The sequence below is a fragment of the Malurus melanocephalus genome, unplaced genomic scaffold, assembly GCF_030028575.1.
Source record: "Malurus melanocephalus ecotype Western Australia unplaced genomic scaffold, MMel_1.1 scaffold_296, whole genome shotgun sequence".
In the NCBI taxonomy this organism is placed as follows: Eukaryota; Metazoa; Chordata; class Aves; order Passeriformes; family Maluridae; genus Malurus; species Malurus melanocephalus.
The window spans coordinates 824,143-844,007 of record NW_026623528.1 but is presented as its reverse complement, the minus strand read 5'-3'; the positions used below and the strand labels follow the sequence as shown (position 1 = coordinate 844,007).

The 19,865-nt window shown below is 43.6% G+C and overlaps 2 protein-coding genes across 6 annotated transcripts in view; both read left to right on the top strand.

Moving 5' to 3' along the window:
- Positions 1-4,213, top strand: part of MARK1 (microtubule affinity regulating kinase 1) — a 57,482-nt gene extending 53,269 nt beyond the window's left edge. For 3 of the 5 annotated variants that reach the window (XM_057376945.1, XM_057376944.1, XM_057376948.1), the window contains 2 exons: positions 487-531; positions 2,609-4,213. In XM_057376945.1, the coding sequence (XP_057232928.1) occupies positions 487-531; positions 2,609-2,963 (400 nt within the window). In that variant the 3' untranslated portion in view covers positions 2,964-4,213. The remainder of the gene's footprint in view (positions 1-486; positions 532-2,608) is intronic. The other 2 variants (XM_057376946.1, XM_057376947.1) reach the window with 1 other exon arrangement.
- A 3,766-nt stretch (positions 4,214-7,979) lies between these two features.
- CUNH1orf115 (chromosome unknown C1orf115 homolog) lies at positions 7,980-11,666 on the top strand. Its single transcript, XM_057376951.1, has 2 exons — positions 7,980-8,415; positions 10,730-11,666. The coding sequence occupies exons 1-2, from the start codon at positions 8,116-8,118 to the stop codon at positions 10,847-10,849; spliced, it is 420 nt and encodes a 139-aa protein (XP_057232934.1). The 5' UTR covers positions 7,980-8,115; the 3' UTR covers positions 10,850-11,666.
- Positions 11,667-19,865: the final 8,199 nt, after the last annotated feature.

Here is a 19,865-nt window from a genome sequence, read left to right as displayed (position 1 = left end):
ACCTCCCTGAACTGGGCTCCAAGTATTTGGTCTCACAAGCTCTTAGGCACATCTTACTGTTAATCATTTGAGTGTGCTTAAGCATGGGCGTGTCTCAAAGTGCTTTCAGGACTGAGATACAAAGGCCTGACCCACAAGGGTGCGCAGTGGAGCCCCCCCGGACCACCTCGACCAACTGCTCCTCTGTGCTTGCTGGAATTACATGTGGCCATCGCTCTGTCTGCAGTAGGTTTAGAGCAACATGTTAATTTCAATTGGGGAAAAAAATAAAACAATTACATGTCAGAGCTGAAAGAAGCTAAGGTATCATAAAGGGAAACTAGAATTACAGCTGTGGAAAAATATTATTAAACAGTATTAGGCTTGACATTATTATACTGATTTTTTTTTTCTTCAATAGCTATTTAACATTGTTTTAGGTGTAGGTTTTCTTAACTTTTATTTTGCACCTTTATCATTGAATCTCAACCTTAACTTTGTTTTGAGGGATCCAAGTGAAGGCGAAGCCAGTGGCAGAACTGACACCTCAAGGTGAGGAGTCACTATTAATACTTCGCTCCTAGGTCTTTCGAATCAAGTGATTTCTTAAAGCCTTTTAATCAGGATGTAAAAAAGAATAGTGCTTAAGTATTCTGTATTTCAAAAATGTTTCCTCTTTGGGGGGAGGGGGTCTTGGTGAGGTCCTTTATATCCTTCATTTCTGCTTTCTTGCGAAGTATTTAATATTAAACCTTTTGTAAGCATATTCCATTGAATAATAAAGCCCCCTGTAGGAGTTAATCCTTTAGACACTTAAAATCATGTTTTGACTTACAAATATTTAATGGTGTTTACTTTTGGTTTCAGTGGACAATGTAAATACTTCGTGTGTCTGTGTGTATCTATGTATCTATTAAATTTTTACTATAGTTACGTACCGTGCTCATTCCTAAAGCTGCTGCTTGCCATAAGTAAACACCTTACGGTCCCTGAGAAATGAATGTCACTTGCTCTGAGAAATAAAGCAAGTGACATTCAGACAAAAGGGGTGGTGACCGCCAAGTATTGAATTTCTGTGGCAACCACTGTACACAAATCTATAGATGCTTTGTTAGCAATAAAACATTCCTTCATATGCTCATTTTCCAGTTTATCTGCTCTTTTGCCATGTTTCAGCATTTRGTTCTGCATTTTTGGTGTGCTTAAGCACAGTGCATACCTCTTTATTTTTCTGCTCTCTAATGAACAGGCATTGTAGTTTGCATTCATTCTAAACTGATCAGTTACAGAAAGTATTAATTTAGTTTTCAAAACAGAAAACCTCTATTCAAAAACTAAACAGCACATTCTTAACAGGATACACTGTAAATAATACACAATGCATTTATCTAAGTTAGCCCTTTTCAATTCAGAGTCTACTAGCTGTCAAATTCTTGGATGTGGAAAAGGAAAAGATATTGAGTAGTCGAAGTATAAAGTTGTATTCAGCTCTTGCTTTCATTCTCTAGCTTTCTCTGCTTTTTGTCATCCTACAGTGTCTGTTTTGGCCTAAAAAAGTCATTTGAGATCTTATCCCTGCTCTATCCCTTCATATGAATGTGGTTCTCTAGGGGTCACGCAAAGTTTAATTACAAGTGCTTGTTTTGACTCCTCTCTGAATAATGACAGTTTATAGACTCAAAATGAGAGCAGCACTTTTCCCCAAGTGATGGATGGGGAGGCATCAGCATCAGGAATACCTGGGACAAGAACAGATACAGCTGACTGTGGAATTACTTTAAAATTATTAGTGCTGGTTCTCAAAATTTCTTGTGCAATGGAGTAAGTAATCTAATTTGATAAGGAAACATCAGACTAAGAGCATTAATTGGAAATTGCTCCCTTGCAATTTTGTCCTTTATCAAATAAAATACTTTGTGTCTGTATTTGTAAAATACACGTCACTGTTTCTTATGTGTAAAAGCTGCTGGCCGTGTAATCCAATAGTGACTGACAGGCTGTTTACAACCAAATTGCAGTCCAATATTCTGCCTCATCAGTTAAAATAAAACACGTTATTATAAAGTCTTTTGACACAGAGAGAGGTCAAAAATCTAAACAAATACAAAAGGGGGGGAAGGCAGAAAAGAGGGGAGGGAATTAACTAAAGAGTTGTAAATTGCAGGGTGGGATTTCTTCCTCTTGCTGCTTTTACAGTATGATTTCTGCTTCAGGACTGTGTCCCTCAACTTCAGTTTTGTTGGTGTATGGCATGCTCCAGACCATGAAATCAGCAGAACTTCAGTCATGCTTTTACATAGATTCCACTTTCTTTGGAGCAGTATGGAGTAACGTGTGTCTGCTGCAGTTACCATTGCACATGTTTTCATCAGAACATTGAAGAGCAGGGGTTTCCAAACTTGCTTTGCTGTGTGCCACTATTGTGGCACGGTGYTGTGCTGAGCTCACATGTGCAGCACACGGGGCATGAGTGTTCCAGCAGTGTCCATCTAACTCCTTGAATTAGCTTGCCTGTGCCTAGTGGTGTCTCAATGGCAGTTTAGAAACCCCTGTTCAAGAACTGTATTTCTCTTCTCTTTCTTTGCTACACTGGTTTGGTTTTGACTTTGCTRTATGTCACTTGTTCCAGGAGTGTTTCTGGGGACCCTAAAGACAGAGAGAAGGAGGATAGCAAAGATTCRAAGCCACGCTCCTTGCGGTTCACGTGGAGTATGAAGACCACAAGTTCTATGGACCCGAACGATATGATGAGAGAAATTCGGAAAGTGTTAGATGCTAATAACTGTGATTATGAACAAAAAGAGAGGTTTTTGCTATTCTGTGTCCACGGCGAYGCACGACAAGACAGCCTTGTTCAGTGGGAGATGGAAGTCTGCAAACTGCCACGATTGTCGCTCAATGGAGTTCGCTTCAAGAGAATATCTGGGACTTCTATCGCATTTAAGAACATTGCATCCAAGATAGCAAACGAGCTTAAGCTGTAAAGAGAACCTAAATTCTTTGGGATCAGGGAAGATTCATACATGATCTACACTTTGAATGTACTGGTTTCGCCTAATGTGATTGGCCTGTGAAACTCCCCATGTAGAAATTACCCTTATTGCAATAAGGTTATACATAGTTATTCAGAATTGTAAAGTTAAATCCAGTATGACCTATATTAAATAACTGTAGCTAAAGAAGTTATGTTCACATGTACAGGTAAGTATATAGAGCATTCTGTTCATTCTATGTTCATAGAGTTGTATAATAAAAAGATGACTGCTTAAATTCAGATCTTGTATAGTTGTCTAGATTTCTGCACAGAAATGTATGTTCGATGCTTTGAGTTGGAAAAGTTCTTCCCTATCATTTACATTTTTGGTGGGTTTTATAAGTCTTACCTCTACCATGCGTTTTTTAAAAAACTTGTGTCCTGAGTCAAATGCACAAAACTAGTTTTCACAACTGTAGCATGACCATTTTTAATTATTTAAAAATCGTTCATAAGTTGAACCAAAAGTCAATGAGTAATTGGCTTTGGTTCTACATGAGACTGTTCCTGCTAATCTTTGGCTCTTATCCTTGTTATTGGACAGTGTTTAGTTGAAAAAAAAGAGACAAACATGTTTACAGTGTTGGCACTTACAGTTTAGAAACTTTGTTCTGCCTTTGGCCAGCTCAGAGCTGTGGGGGAACAGAAACCAGGCATAAGTGATTTCTGTCTGCAAATTCCAGTGCGTATTCCCATGGCCCATTAACAAATGTAGCACCAAAACAAAGAACCGGAATTGATTCATTTGAATACATTGGTGTAAAATATCACTTATTTGCTGCCTTCAGAATACTACAAATTCCATTTTATGGAAATATATTAACATTGGAACTGTTTAATAGCACAAGATAATCTGAAGTGTTGACCAATTGTATAAGTTAATAATACCACCTCAGGAATCAGCTCGGCTTTTGGAACATGTGCCCCCAAAGAGTACATGCAATTCCACATAATATTTTACAGCTAAACATACATTGTTTATAATGATGACCTGTTGATTTATGCTTTCGTGGTTGTACAGTTTGTTCCCATGTAACCTGTTTGTGTTTAATATTTTACCAGATTTCTCGTATTTATTCCACATCATTATGCCTGTAATGTGCAGCTTTGTAATTAGGCACTTGCCTACAGAAAAGAAAAAAAAACCAGCCCCACATTTTTTTTCCTTCATAATTAATGATTATAAACTGTGTAAAACCACTAGTACTGGTACATTTTAATACTTGTTCTTTTGTACTGAATTAACCATAGAGGTTGGTTGTGCAATGTTATTTAATGTCGTAATTACTGTAATATCAACATATGGGCCCCATCTGCACACTCTTGTGAAGAATAGAAAGTTCATTAAGAAATTGTCACTTTAAAAAATAAAAACTAAAAAAAAAGCTGTGGTAAACTCTGTAACCCTAAGTTAGAAAGCTGTAAGTGTAGTAAATGTGCCATTCTCTAATGGCTTCTTGACCGAGATGGACTTTACATACTGTACTGTGATGTAGCTTTCCTATGTAACAGTTATGTTCGGAAATGGACGTGTATTGTTGCCTTAGAAAAAGGGTGGTGTTTGGAAAGAAAGAACTGTAGCCCCTTTTCTTTTTTTTTTATCTGATGTTCATTGAAACAAAATCTGATGCAAGTCATCTTGATTCACTGGTGCACTCTATTAAAACTTACTTGAACAGTTCTCATACTAAAATACTTGTTGTTTGCCCTTTATAAAAGCACAGTCATTACTGTAGGTAGCAAAACAGTTTTAAGGTGCACAGGCTCCATCTTCGACATTGGATGAATTCAGAATTAGCATTGCATGGGTTCAGTGGTCCTGTACTTTTCAGAAACTAGCAGGGATTTAGCATTGCTTAGAAATGGATGTCCAGGAGCTTTTACAGGAATTCACCAAAAATCAGCCTCCTCTGGGGAGGAGGCAGTTGTATGTCTGCTCAATTTAACCGTAAATGTCCATAAATGCTCGATTATTCTTTAAAATACACAACTGGAATCTAACTATAATGCTAATCCAAGGTCATTTATGAACTTGGTCATGAAACAAAACCCTTTGCCTTTTTGAAAGGTTCACTGGAAAAAATATAGGTCATGCTGTGAGACAGTAGATTAAGTGCTTAGCAAAGCTTCCCGCTTTACAGCCGCTGTTTTTCCATRGCTAACTTTGCCCTAGATTGTTGCTGGCTTTCACTGCTCCGTATAACTGGAGATACAGTCATGTTTTATAAAACACAGATAGCTTTTCCAGAGGGCAGAGCTGACACATTTTAGTTCAACTCTCCCATGAAACATGGCACTGCCAATTTAATGTTTATATATATAGGGGCAGTTTGCAAATGGCTTTCCAGTGACTGCCAGCAGTGTGAAATCACACTGATTCCTAAACCCTGCTGCCCTCCTCCTTTTGCYTTGCTGGAAGATGAGCTGTGCCCCAACTAATGCTCTCCATAGCAAATACACCAGGAGCTTCAGCAAGGACACAGGTTGAGTGTGAAGGGTGTAGATGCACACAAGTGCAGCATTTGGCTTTCCAAACATCCTGCTGCCCCAGYAGGAATAAGTTGGGAAGATTGGAGAAAGCAGTTTTGAAAAAAATCTGGTTTTATTGGCAAGMAGAGTCATCTTAGTGTGGGATCAGTGAGATGGTGCTTACCAAATCCTCAGTGCCTGTTTCTGGGCTCCCTCAACAGCTACCTTGTGCTGGACCTGATGCATAAGTTACTCCTTTGGTAAGAGTGGCAGAAGCTGCATTTCAGATCCAAATGCTCCCACCTTCCAGGTGGGAGTGTTTTGGTGTGGCATTTTATCAGCACAGCTTCAACTTTAGAAATAAGAGTTTTAAATGCCACACTGTATTTCCCAGCTCCAGKCAAGGATAGGGGTGCTTCAAATCTTCAGAGGCCTCGTGAGTTCAATTGTAATTTGTTGGCAGCATCTCTTGGGGATGTTTGGGATGGTGRAGGGTGAGCAGTGAGGTTACTGCATGGTTCAGCTGGTGTGGGTTGGGGCGGGGTTTTTGCATTATTTCTCTCTTTGATGTATACAGACATTTCCAAACTCAGTGCATCCCCTTTTCATACAGTCCAGTTTAAAACTTTAAAGTGTATATAAATCAGTGAAAATACAATAAACAGTCATTCTGGGTCCACTGACTGAACACACTGCTGGAGAACCAAGTGGGGTCATAAATGCCATATGGTCATGATGATGCTAGAATTCCATGAACTGTTAGGACATGAGATTTTGGTACCTGGTGTCATACATCTCAAGGTACCTCAARCATACCCAGAACATGTGACTCGCCTGCCGCCTTGGAAATGAAGACAGTAAATCTCCGCTGAGACGTCTATTCTGTGAGATTTTGATAGCTGAATTCTGGAAAAGGGAGCAAACTTGTGGGGTGCAAACCTAACCCAGTCTGTGGAGAAAGTCTTGCCCCTCTTGAGAAGATAGTGAAAGATTATCTACCTCAGCTTCTCATTTAGGGGCAAGTATATATGCCCTAATGGATCTATATAGAAAAAATAAACACTTTTCAAAGCCCCAGAAAAATTMTCTTATTAACCCGAAGCGATTTAGCAGCTGATGAACAGATTATTGACATTTTATTTCTTGATGCTGCTGCTTAATCAGCATCAAACAATCACCTCCTCCCTCAAACTAAGAAAGTAGCACATGAAAAGCTACAGCAATGTAAACTTCACCTGTCCTGTGCTTTGCTGCTTCAGGTTCCCCACCATGCAGTAATKGTGGACCTGTGGTGCTACTCTGTTTCAGTGTCTGCAGTGTTCAGGACACACCTGCACCTCCAGGATGCAGGCAAGCTCAACATCTGGCCCCGGAGGTGGGKGAAGTGTCTCAGAAACGGGCCGTGCAGATGCTGCCACAGCCCAGGGGAAGGAGGAGCTCCGAGGAGCACACATGATGTGTGGTAGGCGTCCCTTTGGGACTGGCATTTGGTGAGCAACAATCCTGTGCTGGGTTTAGGTCAGTACCTCAGCCTTCTGGAGAATTAAAACTTGACAATGGTAGCAGGACCAATAACACCTTATATACAAAATAGGGGATGGGATAGAGTGCTTCTGTAGTGACAGTCTGGAGACTTGGCCCACACCTTCTACCGTTCAGGGACATGGTCCCACTGTTCTTTACACAGCTTTCCGACTGGAGCTRTGAAAATATTAAATCACTGTTCTTGAGGCAGATAACAGTGCTAAGTGTAGAATTTACTTCCCAAATGTCATGCACACATCTCAGATGGGCACAGGTTGAAGGCTTTGTTCCTCGGTAAGAAAAATCCAAGGTAAAGGATTACTCTGTCCCTCTGTTGCATCTGCTTGTCCAAAGCATTCATATGCATATCAAATATTGATAAATACACCAGCGGGTTAAATAAGTTGTATCTATCCTCCCTATACAATTTTGCGGTTTTTGACGTACCCGAGGTGAGGAGCACCGCTTGGGAGAGGCAGCTGTTACACCGCAGCATCCCAGCCACAGAGGTGGGGCTGTCACAGCCTCCCCCAGCACCTGGGCAAAAGCCGCTGAGAAACTTCTTCGGTACCTTCCCCTTGGCCAGGGATAGCCGAACGCAGAAGAGGCTGTTCACGCACAGCTTTAGTAGCAACACCTATAATGGAGGGATGTCCAAGGAGCTTGGCTTTTTTCTCTGACGGGAAAGGGCGTGACCTCCTGGAGCGGTGCCGCCGTGGGCCGGGGCAGTGCGTGCGGTGCCACCGAAGGAGTTTCCAAAGGTGTCGCGGCTCTCGCCGCGCCGAGGCCGAAGCAGCCCGAGGGCGGTGCGGGGCTGTGCCGCCCCGTCGAGCGCTCACCTGTCCCTGCTGAGCTGACGGGCTCCAGTCCCGGGCTCCCCGCAGCATCTCCCCGCTTTCCCGGCAAGACGCGACCCAGCTTCCCGCCGCAGAGCGGCGGCGGGACCGGAGTCCGGAGCTGGGGACGCCGCCTGGCCGGGGTCGGGGCGCCTCTTTCCGCAGCCGTCCCGCCCCGGGGAGGGGGCAGCGGCCGCCTCCGGCCACACCTGTGGCGCAGCGGCGGAGGAAGCGCCCGAGGTCGGCGCAGACGGGTCGGCGCCCGGCGGCACCATGACGGTGGGTGCGCGGCTGGGCGCCAAGGTGAGRGGCAGGTTCTCCCGCCGCGGGGCCGGCGACGACCAGGTCTCCATCCTGCCCGGCGAGGAGGAGGAGGAGGCGGCTGTGGGGGCCCAGGGCAGCGCGGGAGCACCGTTGCCGGCGGCGCTGCCGGAGGAGGAGGAGGAGGAGGAGGAGGGCACCGGGGCCAAGAAGGTGCGCTTCGCCGCCCTGCCCGGCTCCTACGAGCCGCTGCGCCCGCCGCGGGGCTCCGGCAAGCGGCCCTACGGAAAGCGCCTCAAGAAGTACGGGAAGGTGAGGGCACAGCGCGCCGGGGGAGGCCGGAGCGGGGACCCTCGGCACGGGGRCTGCGGTGCCGGGAGGGCAGCGGGGCCTCGGCTCCGACAGTTCCGAGGGGCTCTCGGAATGCCCTTTATTCCGCAGGCATTTCAGAGCCAGCGTCCGGCTGCCCTGTGGGGGTCAGGGCTTGCTCTGGACCTGCCCGCGAAGGAGCCGGTGCTGCTGGGAAGGGCAGGACACCGACCCTCGCCTGGATCAAAGAGCACAAAAYCTTTCTCTTCGAAGTGAAAACGACACTAAGCTGATCCATGTGACGGGTGCTTTGCCTTGCTTGGTTCTGCTTTTCCCTCGGCAGTTCATTGTTTTAAAACTATTCCTTTAAACTTCCAGTTAATTGGCCTACATTTTTTTTCCCTTCTAATGAAGTGCCCGAACGAAAGGGTAAACAGGCCTTCAGGACATTCCTTGGCCAAGGTGTCTCCTAGAAATCACTGCTGTGAGTTACAGGGGAAAAAAATGCAGCTTGTTCTCTGTAGCAACTATTTTGGATCAAAATTGTTCTTTTGCTTTCCTGTGTGGGAAGTCACAAGTCCTACTGTGGTGGTTTGGTGTTTTTCCCACCGGAAGACGGGTGTCTTTGGTTACAAAAGTGATATGGGGAAGAATTTGATTGTTTTTCTCTTGTTCACGTCACTTAAGTACATCTCAGGTATGTCTTGGATATTCGTAGCCAGAAGTAGTTTCTGTGAAAGACCTGTCTCTGTTGTCAGGAATCCTTTCCTGCTGCTGAGATTATGGATGTCAGTATGAGACATGACTTTCTACTGCATTTTGTCAAAACCCCATGATTTTGGTAAAGATATGCTTGCTATGTCTGACATGCARAAAATGCCATTAACTTGGCAAAGTTACATTTGAAATTGAGTTTACAGATGTCAGCATAGTCAGGAACTGCCTCCCAAATCCTGCTGTTTCATAAATAAATGAACAGAATATTTCATTCTTTTGTGCTGATTTGATACTTTGTGACTTTCCAGCAATGTGTTTTTTTCAGTCCCACACAGTAGGAAGCTGTCTCAAGCCTGACCTGTACGCTGCAGTTTTGTRAGCATGGTTGTGTCGCAGCAGGTCATCGCTTTGCTGTTGGGTGCTGTTTGTATAAGGGTGTTTTTAACAATGTTGAAAGCACGGGTCAGTTCTTGGGCACTGCKTATTCCCTCTTGTGTTGGTCACATGGCATTCCCACAGGGAAGGTTTGCCACTTTGGCTCTGGCATAAAGAAAAAATCATGAAAGCACAGGTGAGGTCTGGGTAGGTAAGTTAAGGCAGGAAGGGGGAAAGAAGACTCCWTTGGGACACAGTGAGGCAGGGTCAGATCTGGGAAGGGAAGGCCCTGCATATCCTTCTTCAGCCTCAGGATCTGCCTCCAGGCTCAGGCTGCTTTTATTTTGAATCTTAACTCCCTTCAAGTCAGTTTCCACAGGAGTAAAACCAGCAAAGTTCAACAATGAAGTAGCATCATGACAGCTGAAGATTTTTATGTGCCAGCACATCTTTAACCCAGCTGTAARAAATCATAAGAATATATTGACTGGATTTTACTGATTTAAAAATATTTGGTCAGATTCAGTGTTTTCCATGTTATAAGAGGTCATTTTAATCTAGTCCCACACAACCATGAAGATTATTAACAATTAAGTCTGATATTCCTCCAAAATTTACCACATTGTATTAATTCCCCAATCGTGAGCAGCCACATGAGCAAACACGATCAAAAGTGAAATTATAATTAGATTAAGGTTTTCCRTTAAATAATCTGTGGCAAGTTATCTCTAGTGCAGTACACAGATGAGTTCCTAAATGTGTACAGAAGTGGATCAAAACTTTCATATTTAGACCAAAAAAAAAAAATCTTATTTTGACAAAAACCAATGAAGTTTCCATAAAAGGATTACTCCCTTGTTCAGCTGCAGTTTTAACACCTTATGAGCTTTTAGGAGTTACTAACATAGTTAGAACATGTAATGTGGGAAACATGTACTTCTACAAACTTGGGTGAATTTAAACTAATTTTATTCTTGAATAGAATCACATGTAAAAGCCTGGCTTCCTGTGGAGGCTGCATCCGTTCAATTTAACTATACCCTGTGGGTGTGTATGCCTATATAAAAATAGATGGTAAAATGTTTTTCCACTGTGCAGCCTCCGTTAGCTGTGGGAGAATTTCATTTTCTGGGGYGGTGACATTGGCTGTCGGAATGGTTTCATGTGAAGGTATTTTCTATCACTTTGCCTTTTTTTTGACCCTTTCCCCTATCTCTCTCCCCAGAATGTTGGCAAAGTTCTGCAGAAGGGATGTCACTACTTGGTGGTCGGCCTGCAAGGATTAGCAGCAGCCTATTCTGCTCCCTTTGGAGTGTCAGCACATGTGGCATCCTTTGTCCGCTAGCACAACTCTGTGTGCCCCACGGGAGAGGACGTGAGGCCATTGCTGCTTTCTCAGGATWAAACTTGAGACCTGGATCTGAAAAACCTCTTGGACCAACAGCCCCGARCCCCTGCATCAGTCCCTTTCCCAAGACTGCTCTTCTCTGAAAAAGCTTTCAGCGCTTTAAAAAATCAGATYGGGTCAAAGAAGTGTAAGGATGAGAAAATTATCTTTGATTAATTGAAGTTTGGTTTTRGGCATAAATTGGTTTTCCAGAGCTTCATGCTCTGTGTGGAGAGGAGCCAAGGATGGGTGGAAAAGCAAGTAGATGAGGGAGAGAGAAATGAAGGAAAACAGAGGATGGGAGAGCAGCTGGGGAGGTGGAGATGAGTTTGGGTAGTGAGAGGAATTGTCAAARCAGTGGAGGAAAGAGATAACAAAGGATCAGGAAAAGATGGTCTTTGGTTTTCTGAGATTCTGAGTTTGGTGGTGTTTTTACCTGAGAGGGTTAAGATTATGAGTGTACTTAAAAATATACTTGGATGTAAATGGGCTGTGGCCTGAGATATGGAGACTGCTGCATTGTGGTTGTTCATTTCAAACACGGGACATAATGAGTCTTTAAATAATCTTAAGAATTRTGTAAAAATACAGAAAGAAAATTAGGTGTGTATTTGTGATTTTGGGGCATTAAAGGCTCATTGTGTTTGACATTTTAAACTTTCCCTCTGATATTATGAAACCTGCATGTATTTTTTTACTGAGAGTAGAGTTTATATGTGATATACCTGATTCTGGAAGCTGGGGCATTTTATACCTAATTCTGTAGCATTCATCAGGGAAAAAAATTGATTACCAGCTCCATCTGAGAAAAAAAAAATATACACACAGCACTTGGTATGAGAATGTACAAGTGTGATGTATGAGACTTGGGGCCAAATAACCTGCTAGCTCCATCTTCATTACTGCACTGGGAGCTGTAAGCAGAGGGTGTCAATATCAGATGSCTCAGTTCATTGGTGTGGATGGARCAGCTTCCATGGCACACCTCCAGGGATATAAATCTTGTATTGATGAGACAGGAATAAGGTGGTTTATGGGCCTTAAAAAATTCAGTGGAGTTTTGTTTGTTTGTTTGTAAGTTTGTTTCTTTGTGTCAGTGTTTTGTGGTAGTTTACTTCCCTGCTAGTATTTTCTCTGTATTATATATTTTTCTAGTTTTGATGGTGTTTTTGTAATCAAGGAGTTGGCTTAACTGGAAAAAAATGCTGTTCACTTGCTTTCCTTGCCTTTTCTGAACAAAGGAATTTGTATGTCTTGGCAAACCACACCGTATTTCTTTTAAAAGTAGCAAATTAATCAGATGGGGGAGGTGGAGTGGGGTGGGGTGTTATGCTCTTTTCTAACTGGACTGTAAATAAAAGCCACGAGATCCATGGTTGTGTTTCTACCTACACATGTAAGTGAGTGCATAAAGGAGGAGTTTCTCAGGGCAGCCCAGGCAGCGAGGGGAAGCTGCAGTGTAAACTTCCCCACGTTGTTTTGCCKGTGGCCTCAGTGCACTTGTAGGGCATGATTGTAGCCCAGAGCATGTGGAAATGCTCAGGAAAGGCAAGGTGTGGAGATGAGGCTGCAGAGGATCTAAGGTTGCACAAGTTGGGGTGGGAATAGCCACAAAGGGATTTYGCTCATTGATTTCATGCCTCTATTTGTTTCTCTTGAGATTTTTTTGTGGGTACAGATCTGTCCCTCTGATCTGCCCCAGCAGCATGCCTGGTTGTTGATAATACAATAAGAACAGAGCTGTCCCAACACCCACATGCCACACCAGCTTGCAGAGTTTGGGATTAACTTCAGATTTTGTCACAACAGCATAAATCATCAGACCTTCTTTCAAAATTACAAAAGCCATGCAGGGAGAGATTTGTGTCTCCATTTGTCTGTGTGAAGTGAGTGTCCCATCTATTTGTCCATGTGTCCTCTGACTAGTAAGGCTGCTCCCTCATTGCAACACACAGGGTCCAGCCTATTCAGACCTTCCACAAAGGTAAACACGAACTTTAGCTCCTCAACTGCTCTGCACAGTGGACTTTYGCCTGCTGACACATGGCCTCTGCTCACCTGGGGCAACTTTAAGGGAATAACTTCGTTGCTATCCATACAGAACCTGAATGACATGTACATGGTRCTTCTATATGAGCCTGAGAAAAGAAAAGCCTCAGGCATATTGCTGAGTCAGGTTTGGCTGGCCAATGTTTCTAAAATAGACCAAAAACAAAGAAAAAGGAGAGAGAAAGAAAAAGTAAGTGAATAACCTGTGCTGTTGCAATAAACCAGCTAATGATTCATTTTCCTTCCTCGAGATGAACTGATGGTTCTCACTGAGGCTGCCAATTAGTGCTGCTTATCAGGTCTCCTTGAGCAGTGATTCACTCCTCAGCTCCTGAAGGGAACTTGTGAGGCCAAGCCTTGGCCTGATGGTTTGCTACTCTCTTCATTAGCCCAGCTCACATTGCAGTGTCTAGAAGATCTGATTCTGGAGGGTGAGGTGCATTTTCCAGCTGGGGGGATGCCAGATGGCTGTACTTCCTGTCAGTCATGGCAGCACTCCTGTTGGGCCAGCTCTGGCTTAGCTACAAAYAGGTGGAACAGGGCAGGTCCTGCAGCTCTGCTGCTAAATGCTGTCTTGGTGACAAAAAAGATGAGAAATTATTCCCTGACCACCTCAGYATCGTGTGGCAGGTCATCTGTTCAGCCAGCAAGAAAGGGCAGCTTCTGTCTGAAGCAGAGCTGCTGTGCTGGAAATGTGCAGGTGAGTCAGGAGAAAGTGAGATGTTGGTGATGGTGAGGAGGCTGGGATTGGTGAGGAGGCAGGGTTCCCAGCCCTGGCAGTGCCAAGCCAGGAGGGCAGTGTGGGACTGACTCTCGGCTTCTGCCCAGGTGTTACACCTTCTTGGCAAGGTTGTCCTTGGAGGAGCCATCCCAAGGGACAGCTTTCAACCCACAGTTGCACACAAGGTCTTTTACTAAAGTAGGCTWGTCTGCAGCTGGATTCCCAGTGCCTCTGAGGAACAAAACAGACATTTGACTTGCTCATAAACAATGTGGGATGTGGTGGATATGGTGGTGGGTACATGGGGAAGATTTGATTTRACATTTGAGCTGGATGAAATATGTTCTTCCCTTCAGCCCCCTGCATGGAATCTCTGCCCATTGCTTCACTTGACACTCCACTTCACTTTTTGTCTTCAATGTTGTGCTGCTGTGCTGCCTGGTTCCCTTCAGATTTCCATGCCCATTTCACTTTATAACAAAGGGCAGGATAAATAGGTTCAGGAAGCTGAATGCATGCAAGAGTTGAAAGAAGCAGGTTGTCAGCTTGTCCATGCTTCTCTCAAGAATGAACTTCACTAACCAGACAGCCTAGAAAGTCACTTTTACTTTAAATTCCTGGCCATTCCTAATGACTGCTCCRTGAATCACAGAGCAGAATAAAGCATATTTCTGCTGTTTTTGCCAGAGTAGTTAATTACTCCTCTGGCTTACCGTAGGCTCTGAGGAAATGGCAGAGGACTCATAGCTATTGTCCTTTGTCCTGCAACATTAGCCGCAAGGAAGCATTCTTGCACAGCTTACTTTGGAAGTGCAGTGACTGAGGAGAGCTGTACCATGCTGCAGCACTTTGGCACCTCCAGATATTTGCCACTCCCAAGCCATGGATCACTTCAGGGATGAATGTCCTTTCTAATCTCTGCCTGTCTGGGAGACTGGGAAGGGAGCAGGGTTTGTGTCGAGGGGCAGTAAAACTAGTTCTCTCTCATTCTGAGTTAAGGTTATTAGCTGGATACTGGCCTCTTCTGAGACAAAACTGATCCTAAAACATGCCAAAGTTACTGCAGCCACCTGTACAGGGTGTACTTTGGAAAACCTTTTTTCTTCAAGGAACAGTAGAGAGCCTGAAGAACATGTAGATTAATGGAGATAATTACATTAAGAGAAARTAAAGGAATAAAATCCTTCCCTTCCTTCTCCTTGCAGGAAGTAGTATTAGGCTGCCAGGCTTGTTTTGGGGTGAAGTCTAGACTAGGCTCAGAGAGGGTGAAGCACTTTCCTGAATCCTGCCTCACACAGGAGGAGAGATGCAGGGCTCTGAACTTGTCCAGCTGGAGGAGGAAGACTTAGGAGAGACTTCACAACAGCTTTTCAATGCCTAAGAAGGGATTCCCAACACGATGGAGCCAGGCTCTTTACTGAAGTCTGCAGCCAGACAGCGAGAGGTCATAGTCATAAATCAAAGCAGGGGAGTTTCCAATCAGATACAAGGCAGGGGAAGCAGTAATATGATCATTCAGCATGAGAAGAGGTTACTTCAGCAGGCTGAAGGATGTCCGTGGAGTTTCTCAAGGCACAATAGCACAAAGTGGAAAGYAACCAAATGTGAATGCAGCATTGACCCTGCTGTGAGCAGGAGGCTGGAAGAGTGACCTGGGCTTCTTCCAGTCTGGGTGARGCTGTGAGTGGGATCCTGCCACGGTAAGCTTGTAATCTACCTGCTGTATGGAAATGTAGAAGACTGAGCTCCTCACCCTTGCTAGAAGCACTGACGCTAAGAATAAAGCTTTGCTCCTGGTGACAAGGAGCGACTGGCGAGGGTGGCAGCGCTGCCTGAGGAGCAGCTCGGCTCCCACCACTGCTTCCACTTCGCTGCGCTCCGCTGGCTGAAAGGCGATTGTCCTTTACTGCCATCTCCTGGGAAAAAAAACCCACAGATTTCCAGCCTCGTCAGCCTGCCTCATTGTTCTGCCTCATCTCCTGCAGGGATTTCCTGCCCTTCCCTGGGCTGGCCTCCCGGTTTGTCCAGATCCATTCTCAGCATGTGAGATCTCAGCAGTGTAATGTGCATCTCCATAAAACGGTGTTTCCTACACAGTGGAATCTTGAGCCCCCTGTGTGCAAGCGTTTCAAACATAAGGTCACAGGAACATGGTTCTTGTATTGGGGTTTTTCCCCTTCAACACCCAAAAATGCATTATACTTTGCCCCGAAGTTCTTGCTGTACCTCTAAAATACTCCTTAAGGATGATTTACTGGAGGTGAGGGGATGAGCCATGGCCACTTCTTGTTTCTGAATATCATCTTTTGATATGATATGGAGATATGACAGCTGCCTATGACAGGATGTATAATTCCAAGCTGGAGGTTGGCAGACTGGAATAACAACCCCCCAGGAGTGCTTTTGACCCCAGCATGCCACATATACTTGCTTCTTCATGCTTTCTGCATTCCCCCATTTCTGCTGCCCACAAAGGAATCCTTGCTTTTTCCTTTCCTGGGACACTGAACTATTATCAGATTGTTTTTTCAGCTGTGCCTGAATTAGGGTGGGGACTTTCCTGTCATTGGTGAATCCCATCCTGCCTTGTGATGGCAAATAAACCAGAGCTGCAGAAGTGTTAGTCCTTGTGCTGCAGAACAAATGCCCTGCTCCCCTGYAAAGCCTCTCCTTTGGTCTTTACCTGCTTTCCCAGGTAACACACAGCTCTACCCTGACTCTTCAGGCTCCTAAAGCTGCCRGTGGATATTRCACTCACATGGAGAATAGCATTTAYGGAGCATTGGGAGAATTCATAATGTCAACAGCCTGTGTAAGTCAATACTGGGCCAAACATTTGCCTGGAACAACCATTTCTGTATTGTCCAGGTGCAATTAGAGAGACTGAAATTTAGCTTTTGACTGCAAGAAAAAGATAATTTTAAATTCATCTTCTTATATGTCTGGACAGTGGCCAAAGTAGCCTTTCAACCTGCCTGGGTTTTAGGTATTTATGATTCTCTGTATAGGAAAAACTTCACCAAAAAAAAAACCAAAAAAAAAACAAAACAGAACAAAAGAAAAAAACAACCAAAAAAAACAAACCAAAAAAAACGAAAAAAAAAAAAAACCCAAAAAAACCAAAGAAACAGCCTCTTATTTCTTTGCTCTGGCTCCATTAAAGGCCTCTATCATTAATGACTCTATTTATAACTCTATCATCGCCAATTAGCTGCCTGAGATTTTTCCATACATGAATTTCACTGAGCTCATTTCTAGTGCATGACTCACTGAACTCTGATTTCCTTCAAGATCTTAAGAGGAAACAGCAATGCTTTTATCCTCCCCTTCTCTCTGTGAAGGAATTTTTTKAATTTATTGTTTGTTCTAACTGCTGAAAAAGGATATAATTTCTGTGTGTGTGAGTATATGATTTTTATCATACCTTTTTGAAATCAGCATACTTGGCCAYGTTATCCCCTCATCCCTGCCTTTTTGTTGAATTATCAGAGTCACTGCAAAAATAATTGCCATATCCCTGGTGTGTGCATTTAATTCCTTCTCTGAGACAAGCCCAGGCTACATTTARCTCCATCCTAACACACTGTCGCCTAATTGAGGCCAGCATTTTGTTGTCTTTGTCACAATTTTTTTTCATAATGTCCATTCAAACCTCCCCCCTYAGTGTGGTAATTTATGCCTTTCCAAAGTACAGCACTGTGTACATATTGAAGACCTAMAAGATTCTCAGCTGCTTGTCTTTTTATAGTGGAAACAAGTAAAATTCTTCAACTCTTTCCTTCTCCTTCATCTTAGACCTGTGATTGAGCTGCCGCTACAAGAGTCTAGGTTTGCCTCTGGAATTATATCAAATTGCCTGCTACATCTGAGGGCAGATATGCCTTTATTTTCTCCATAAATTTTCTCCATAAAATTTATTTCACCTGAAAATTTCTCCTGTGCTTGTGAGTTAACACCATGCTTTCTAAACAAATGTCAGCATCATCCACTTTCATGACTGAGGGAGCCTGGCCTCAGTTTACTGCAAGAGTGACTGTGAATTCATGTGATCAGACATGTTTTAAGGGAGCCTGAGGGAAGAGCCTGTGCAGAGAATTTCAGCTCAGGTGTCCTGAAGTTTGTTGAAGTTCTAAGCAATTGAAAACACAGTCACTTGATTTTAAGTGCAGGAATATTGCACCTGCTCTGGTTACAACCAACACAATTCTGTCACACAAGAGGCTGTGTTTGGTTGTAACAAAAGCAGTGCCTACATTTTGTCTGGTGGCTCTATTCACATTGCTTAACCAGTGGAGCTGGTGGTTTCTAGATAAGAACCAGAGTGCTTGGGATGGAGGATTAAACAAACCTGCTGGTCAAGTTGTTTACTGGAGGCTGTTTGAGAGGTGCCTGGTGCATGGGTGAAGAAGGTTTTCCTCAAAGTCTGCAGACTGAGATCTGAGACATTTACCCACAACCATGCTCTCTGCAGCTATTTCTAATTTTATGTTCCTTGCTTCACAGCAGGAGAGCAGAGATTATACAGATGCTGCTGCCTTCTCATGTTTCTTTAAGCTCCTTCTCACCATACCCTCCAAGAAGAGTCAGGGCTGAACRTAACAGCAGGGCTGGTCTGAATGAAATCTCCTTAGGGTCCTTAGGTCAGTAGATCTTGGGAATGAAAGTTTAAGGTCCTTCTTGGATATAGATTTTTTTTCTTCTAAATTAATATCCAGTTGTTAGCAAAGGTGAGCTCTTTCTGAGTTCAAGTAAAGAATTTGGTTTTGTACATCACTCTGCTGCCCATAATGCATAGCTAGGGAGGAATTGTAGCTTCTCACAACTATAAAGGTCTCTACTTCTCCAAATTCTCATGCTCCAAAGTATATATACACTCCAGATCTATTTTCCCTGGCACCCAGAAGAAGCAAGCAAGCAGTAAATAAATTTTTTTGTCTTATCTCAAATTCTGTTATTTTGATGCCTCATAGACAAATGTGCAGAGAGCAAGATCTTTCTGCACTTTGCAGTTTGCACAGTGGAGAATACTACCAATGCTCAAGAAACCACAGGAGTTAGTTACTTATTTTTGCCTTAAGCTTGTGAAAATAAGCAAAAATGTTTGTCAGGAGTGGCCAGCATAAATAGTACTTTGGTTGGGTTTTTTTTAGATTTATTTCATTTGATACATTTTTTTGTTAGATTCTAAAACCAGTTTGTATTTTTGTTTTTAGCTCTTTAGCACTTAAGTTAATATGTTTTGAGTCATGCTTGCAAGCACTGCTTATCAGACATTAGACAGTTGCTGMAGTTTTCTTGAACAACTTGCTAATACATGAGATGCCTGGTTCCCCTTATGGCATTTTTCTGCTCCTGTGGGTACAGGTGCAGATGAAAGACCTCTGTGTGAATTCAATTAAATTCAACAGAATATAGACTCCATGTTAAACGAGAAGATTAATGGATACCAAAGAGTGTGCAAGGGCTCTCAGTCTGCTCAGCAGGGTTGGCTTCCCTCCTGTGTCTGTGGTGGAGTCATAAAAGCATTCATAAATAATTATTTTTGACCCAGCAGGTCAATGATTTAAGGTGGTGGGTCAGGTCTGGTCAAACCAGACCAAGCAGTTTAGCACCTACAACACCTATGATTTACCTGGAGCAATGTGGGGATCCCAGGGGTGTGGAGGTGAGTGGTCACAGGATTCAGGCTTGCTGATGGGCACAGCCATGGCTGCCAGGAGCAGTGCAGCAAGGAAAACCCACAAGCAAGGAGATCAGCCCTGCTTAAAATACTCCTCAAATTCCCTGCCTAAGTCCCATCTCGAACTGCAACCATTCTGCCCCATTTCAGATTTTACATTTAGGGATACAAGCAGGAGCAGGAAGGAGGGCTGTACTGGTGAACGGAGGAAGAATTCTGCAGTGTTTGACAGAACTCCACATCCTCCTGGGGGTCCTGGAGAGCTTAGAGGGACCTGTGACCTTCAGACCAGACAGAGTGACTGAGAAGGATGGAAAGGAAGCAACCTTCAGAAGGTGCCTGTGCCACAGACACAAAAAGGTAACTTATCTCAAAAAAAAAAACCAAAAAAAAAAAAAACCAATTCTCTCAGTAAAGAAGCATAAGAAGGGGTTTCAAGTGATGTGGAAGGTAGCAGGTAACAGGCTGTCTCTGCACATGCTCCCCACACAGTCCAACAGCAGCACAMGGCTCTGCTGATCAAT